We start from the raw sequence: 7,073 nt of genomic DNA on the forward strand, positions 1-7,073 counted from the left end.
GCATTGTCAGTGTGTGCATTGTCAGTGTGAGCATTGTCAGTGTGTGCATTGTCAGTGTGTGCTTTGTCAGTGTGAGCATTGTCAGTGTGAGCATTGTCAGCGTGTGCATTGTCAGTGTGTGCATTGTCAGCGTGAACATTGTCAGTGTGAACATTGTCAGTGTGTGCATTGTCAGTGTGTGCATTGTCTGTGTGAACATTGTCAGTGTGAGCATTGTCAGTGTGTGCATTGTCAGTGTGAGCATTGTCAGTGTGTGCATTGTCTGTGTGAACATTGTCTGTGTGAACATTGTCAGTGTGAGCATTGTCAGTGTGTGCATTGTCAGTGTGAGCATTGTCAGTGTGTGCACTGTCAGTGTGAGCATTGTCAGCGTGTGCATTGTCAGTGTGTGCATTGTCAGCGTGAGCATTGTCAGCGTGAGCATTGTCAGCGTGTGCATTGTCAGTGTGTGCATTGTCATTGTGTGCATTGTCAGTGTGAACATTGTCAGCGTGTGCATTGTCAGCGTGTGCATTGTCAGTGTGTGCATTGTCAGTGTGAGCATTGTCAGCGTGTGCATTGTCAGTGTGAACATTGTCAGTGTGAGCATTGTCAGCATGTGCATTGTCAGTGTGTGCATTGTCAGTGTGAGCATTGTCAGCGTGAGCATTGTCAGCGTGTGCATTGTCAGTGTGAACATTGTCAGCGTGAGCATTGTCAGTGTGAACATTGTCAGCGTGTGCATTGTCAGTGTGAACATTGTCAGTGTGAGCATTGTCAGCGTGTGCATTGTCAGTGTGTGCATTGTCAGTGTGTGCATTGTCAGTGTGAGCATTGTTAGTGTGAACATTGTCAGCGTGTGCATTGTCAGTGTGAACATTGTCAGCGTGAGCATTGTCAGCGTGTGCATTGTCAGTGTGTGCATTGTCAGTGTGAGCATTGTCAGCGTGAGCATTGTCAGCGTGTGCATTGTCAGCGTGAGCATTGTCAGTGTGTGCATTGTCAGTGTGAGCATTGTCAGAGTGAGCATTGTCAGTGTGAGCATTGTCACTGTGAGCATTGTCAGTGTGAACATTGTCAGTGTGTGTATTGTCAGTGTGTGCATTGTCAGTGTGAACATTGTCAGTGTGTGTATTGTCAGTGTGAACATTGTCAGTGTGTGTATTGTCAGTGTGAGCATTGTCAGTGTGTGCATTGTCAGTGTGAGCATTGTCAGAGTGAGCATTGTCAGTGTGAGCATTGTCACTGTGAGCATTGTCAGTGTGAACATTGTCAGTGTGTGTATTGTCAGTGTGATCATTGTCAGTGTGAACATTGTCAGTGTGTGCATTGTCAGTGTGAACATTGTCAGTGTGTGTATTGTCAGTGTGATCATTGTCAGTGTGAACATTGTCAGTGTGAGCATTGTCACCGTGAGCATTGTCACCGTGAGCATTGTCAGAGTGAGCATTGTCACTGTGAGCATTGACAGTGGGAGCATTGTCAGTGAATCTGGCGTGAGTGATCGTTGTTGGAATGAACATTGTCAGTGTGAGCACTGTCAGTGACAACATTGACAGTCTGAGCATTGTCAGGGTGATTATTGTCAGTGTGAATGTCATCCGTGTGAGCATCGTCAGTGTGAGCATCGTCAGTGTGAAAATTGTCAGTGTGAACATCGTCACTGAGCATCATCAGTGTGAGCACTGTCAGTGTGAAAATCGTCAGTGTGAGCATTGTCAGTGTGAGCATTGTCAGTGTGAATCTGGTGTGAGTGATCTTGTGGAAGTGAGCATTGTCCGTGTGATTGTGAGCATTGTCAGTGTGAGCATTTTCAGTGTGGACATTGTCAGTGTCAACATTGACGGTGTGAACATTTTTAGTGTCAGCTTCGTGAGAGTGACATTTGCGAGAGTGACCTTTGTCAGTGTGAACATTATCAATGTCAACATTGGCGGTGTGAACATTTTCAGTGTGAGCTTAGTGAGAATGACGTTTGCGAGAGTGACCTTTGCCAGTGTGAACATTGTCAGTGTGAACATTATCAATGTCAACATTGATGGTGTGAACATTGACCATTTGAACATTGTCATTGTGAGCTTAGTGAGTGTGACGTTTGTGAGGGTGACCTTTGTCAGTGTGAACACTGACAGTGTGAACATTGTGAGCTTAGTGAGAGTGACGTTTGTGAGAGTGACCTTTGTCAGTGTGAACATTGTCAGTGTGAACATGACAGTGTGAGCTTAGTGAGAGTGATGTTTGTGAGGGTGACCTTTGTCAGTGTGAACATTGTCAGTGTGAACATGACAGTGTGAGCTTAGTGAGAGTGATGTTTGTGAGGGTGACCTTTGTCAGTGTGAACACTGACAGTGTGAACATTGTCAGTGTGAATGTAGTCAGAGCAACCATTTGTGGGAGTGAACATTGTCAGTGTGAGCTTAGTGAGAGTGACCTTTGTCAGTGTGACATTTGTCAGTGTGAACATTCACAGTGTGAGCAATGTCTGTGAATCTGGTGTGAGTGATCTTTGTCATTGTGAACATTGTCAGTGTGAATATTGAAAGTGTGAGCATTTTCAGTGTGAATATTGTCAGTGTGAGCATTTTCAGGGTGAGCATTGTCAGCGTGAATGTAGTGCAAGTGATCTTTGTGGGAGTGACCATTGTCAGTGTGAACACTGTCAGTGTTAACATTGTCAGTGTGAACATTGACAGCGTGGAGATTGTCAGTGTGAACAGTGCCAGTATGAACACTGACAGCATGAACATTATCAGTGTCAATATATTCTGTGTGAACAAAGTTCAGTGTGAGCATCGTCAGTTTGGAACACTGTCAGTGTTAACATTGTCAGCATGAACATTGTCAGTATGAACATTGTAAGGATGCAATGTGAATGTAGTGAGAGTGAAATTGGAAGTGTGAATGTAGTGAGAGTGAGCATTGGAAGTGTGAACATTGTCAGTGTGAATGTAGTGAGAGAGCATTGTCAGTGTGAATGTAGTGAGAGTGAGCATTGGAAGTGTGAACATTGTCAGTGTGAATGTAGTGAGAGAGCATTGTCTGTGTGAACATTGTCAGTGTGAATGTAGTGAGAGTGAACATTGGAAGTGTGAACATTGTCAGTGTGAATGTAGTGAGAGTGAGCATTGGAAGTGTGAACATTGTCAGTGTGAATGTAGTGACAGTGAGCATTGGAAGAGTGAACATTGTCAGTGTGAATGTAGTGAGAGAGCATCGTCTGTGTGAACATTGTCAGTGTGAATGTAGTGAGAGTGAACATTGTCAGTGTGAGCATTGTCAGTGTGAATGTAGTGAGAGTGAGCATTGGAAGAGTGAACATTGTCAGTGTGAATGTAGTGAGAGTGAGCATTGTCTGTGTGAACATTGTCAGTGTGAATGTAGTGAGAGAGCATTGTCTGTGTGAACATTGTCAGTGTGAATGTCGTGAGAGTGAGCATTGGAAGAGTGAACATTGTCAGTGTGAATGTAGTGAGAGAGCATCGTCTGTGTGAACATTGTCAGTGTGAATGTAGTGAGAGTGAGCATTGGAAGAGTGAACATTGTCAGTGTGAATGTAGTGAAAGTGAACATTGTCAGTGTGAACATTGTCAGTGTGAATGTAGTGAGAGTGAACATTGTCAGTGTGAACATTGTCAGTGTGAGCATTGTCAGTGTGAATGTAGTGAGAGTGAACATTGTCAGTGTGAATGTAGTGAGAGTGAACATTGTCAATGTGAACATTGTCAGTGTGAGCATTGTCAGTGTGAATGTAGTGAGAGTGAACATTGTCAGTGTGAACATTGTCAGTGTGAGCATTGTCAGTGTGAATGTAGTGAGAGAGAACATTGTCTGTGTGAACATTGTCAGTGTGAATGTAGTGAGAGTGAACATTGTCAGTGTGAACATTGTCAGTGTGAATGTAGTGAGAGTGAACATTGTCAGTGTGAACATTGTCAGTGTGAGCATTGTCAGTGTGAATGTAGTGAGTGAACATTGTCAGCGTGAACATTGTCAGTGTGAATGTAGTGAGAGTGAACATTGTCAGCGTGAATGTAGTGAGAGTGAACATTGTCACTGTGAATGTAGTGAGAGAGCATTGTCTGTGTGAACATTGTCAGTGTGAATGTAGTGAGAGTGAACATTGTCAGTGTGAATGTAGTGAGAGAGCATTGTCTGTGTGAACATTGTCAGTGTGAATGTAGTGAGAGAGCATTGTCTGTGTGAACATTGTCAGTGTGAATGTAGTGAGAGAGCATCGTCTGTGTGAACATTGTCAGTATGAATGTAGTGAGAGTGAACATTGTCAGTGTGAATGTAGTGAGAGAGCATTGTCTGCGTGAACATTGTCAGTGCGAACATTGTCAGTGTGAGCATTGTCAGTGTGAATGTAGTGAGTGAACATTGTCAGCGTGAACATTGTCAGTGTGAATGTAGTGAGAGCATTGTCAGCGTGAACATTGTCAGTGTGAATGTAGTGAGAGTGAACATTGTCAGCGTGAACATTGTGTGTGAATGTAGTGAGAGTGAACATTGTCAGTGTGAGCATTGCCACTGTGAACATTGTCAGTGAGAACATTGTCAGTGTGAGCATTCACAGTGTGAGCATTGTCCATGTGAATCTGATGAGAGTGATCTTTGTCAGTCTGAGCATTTTCAGTGTGAGCATTGTCATCGTCAGCATTGTCAGTGTGAGCATTGTCAGTGTGAGCATTGTCAGTGTGAATGTATTGCAAGTGATCTTCGTGGGAGTGACCTTTGTCAGTGTGAACATTGCCAGTGTGAGCATTGTCAGTGTGAGCATTTTTAGTGTGAGCATTTTCAGTGTGAGTATTGTCAGTGAGCATTTTCAGCATGAGCATTTTCAGTGTGAGTATTGTCAGTGTGAGTATTGTCAGTGTGAGCATTTTCAGTGTGAGCATTTTCAGTGTGAGTATTGTCAGTGTGAGTATTGTCAGTGTGAGCATTTTCAGTGTGAGTATTTTCAGTGTGAGCATTGTCTGCATGAGCTTAGTGGGTGTGATCTTTGTAAGTGAATATTGCCAGTGTGAGCATTGTCAGTGTGAGCATTCACAATGTGTGCACTGTCAGTGCGAATCTGGTATGAGTGAGCATTGTCAATGTGAGCATTGTCAGTGTGAATGTAGTGCGAGTAATCTTTTTGGGAGTGACCTTTTTTCAGTGTAAACATTGTCAGCGTGAACATTGTCAGTGTGAACATTGACAATGTGAGCTTAGTGAGTGAACATTGACAGTGTGAACATTGACAATGTGAGCTTAGTGAGTGAACATTGACAATGTGAGCTTAGTGAGTGAACATTGACAGTGTGAACATTGACAATGTGAGCTTAGTGAGTGAACATTGACAGTGTGAACATTGCATGAGCTTAGTGGAGGTGTGATCTTTGTGAGTGTGAATATTGTCAGTGTGAACATTGTGATTGTATGAACATTGTCAGTGTGAATTTAGAGTGTCCTTGGTCACAGTGAACACTATCAGTGATATTGTGGTCATGTCACTGGACTAGCTGGTGAAATTGAAATCTAGTCTCAGTAATGGTGCCATAAAACAATCATCAATTTAGGGATGGAAATCTGCTGTCCTTACCTGGTCTGGTCTACCTGTGACCCACAGCAATGTGGTCGACTCGTTGCGAGTAGAGTTGGGCTTGCCAGCGACACCCACTTCCCAAATCCTAACATTTGCCTCTGGTTCTGCCAATCGCTTAAATTTTGTTCTCTCTTGTTGACACTTTGCCAATTTTTACTTATTCTATTTAATCCATTAAAATGCCTCTGCCAAATCTCTGAGCTTTATCTGCTCCCAGGGCAATGCTCCAGCTGAAGCCAAACTAGCGTTTTCTGCAGGTTTGTATTGTACAGCACAAAGGCACCACGCGTACACACAAATTATGGTCAGCATGCACACAATTTATATGTCACATGCTGTGTACTTTGCAGTCAGTGCAGCTTCATCCTTCTGACATTGAGCGAGGAGGGCAGTGGGAATAGACCATTGGCACCCCAGCCTTGTTTCACATGGGGATCCCTGATGTACCGTCATTGCGCTCGGTTGCCCAACTCTTGTTTGGAGCTGGCGGAAGTGTTGGGCTTCGGCTAGATCTAGGACTTGCGCCTTCCCAGGCATGGGCAGCAGGAATGAATATTCCTTCCCTTAGGGTGTCCACCCAGCATGCCCATTGGTAGGGTTCTACCTGTGGCTATAGAGGCAACAGGATCCAGGCATCCTCAAGTGGGGAGCAGCAGTCCCGCAATAAGATGGGGCCTCCCTCTGTGACACCCAAGCCTCTTTATTTTCATTGCAGGGACACCAGTTACAAGGGTTTTCCCCCTGGTTGGTGTAGCTGCTATGAGAATTGGGGGGGAACACGGGAGGTGCCTAGCAAAGGCAGATACATTGCCCCACGTTTGGGGGAGGGAAAGAGGGTGGATAATTGTAAAAGGGGGATCGGATGCACCTCCACAACTCGTCTACCCCAACTAGGAAGTCCACAGCACTGCGGGATTGCTTTATTTTCCCACTTGCTGTTGTAGTTGCATTGCATTTTGTTTTTAACTTTTTTTCAGCTTGGCTTGATGTCTTAAGCTGAAGTCTAAACAAAATTACTCTCTTCAGTCTTGATAATATATTCATAATCCCCACATTCCTGACCCTTGGTGGGGGGGTGTATCGTTTATCTGCACAGCCAGTGGCATAAAGTTTTTTCATGGCGAAAAGAGGCTAGGGTGTGACGGAAAGTCCTTTTCCAATCACTTGTCTGCCATTCCCCAGTCAGGGATGCCCAAATCCCACTAGCTCTGCATCCACGGGATGGGATCCTGTCATGGACCTGGTTCGTGGACACCTTAGGGATGTGTTATCCATGTGTGAAGAAGGCCTTGGCCCATTGCATCTGCTGATAACCAGCAGGTTCGTCATCTGAGGGGGTCCAAATGCAATAGCGGTGCAAGGGGGATCTCTGCATGACCCACGACCAGGGTGCTCTCAAAGGGAGGCCCATCCCCACTGCACACCTTGGCACACTGAGGGAAGTATGCAGCTGCTGCCATGCGCGAGAACACATGCGTCACTTGATAATCTCCTGCTGGCTACTGCA

General features: G+C 44.7%; 1 protein-coding gene across 1 annotated transcript; it reads right to left on the reverse strand.

Annotated features, from left to right (window-relative positions):
• Positions 1 to 1,461: 1,461 nt before the first annotated feature.
• LOC137373350 (histidine-rich protein PFHRP-III-like) lies at positions 1,462 to 2,772 on the reverse strand. The gene is made up of 2 exons (XM_068038171.1): positions 2,448 to 2,772; positions 1,462 to 1,937 (listed from the first exon to the last, which is right to left on the reverse strand). The coding sequence occupies exons 1-2, from the start codon at positions 2,770 to 2,772 to the stop codon at positions 1,462 to 1,464; spliced, it is 801 nt and encodes a 266-aa protein (XP_067894272.1).
• Positions 2,773 to 7,073: the final 4,301 nt, after the last annotated feature.

Source organism: Heterodontus francisci, chromosome 9 (assembly GCF_036365525.1).
Source record: "Heterodontus francisci isolate sHetFra1 chromosome 9, sHetFra1.hap1, whole genome shotgun sequence".
Classification (NCBI taxonomy): domain Eukaryota; kingdom Metazoa; phylum Chordata; class Chondrichthyes; order Heterodontiformes; family Heterodontidae; genus Heterodontus; species Heterodontus francisci.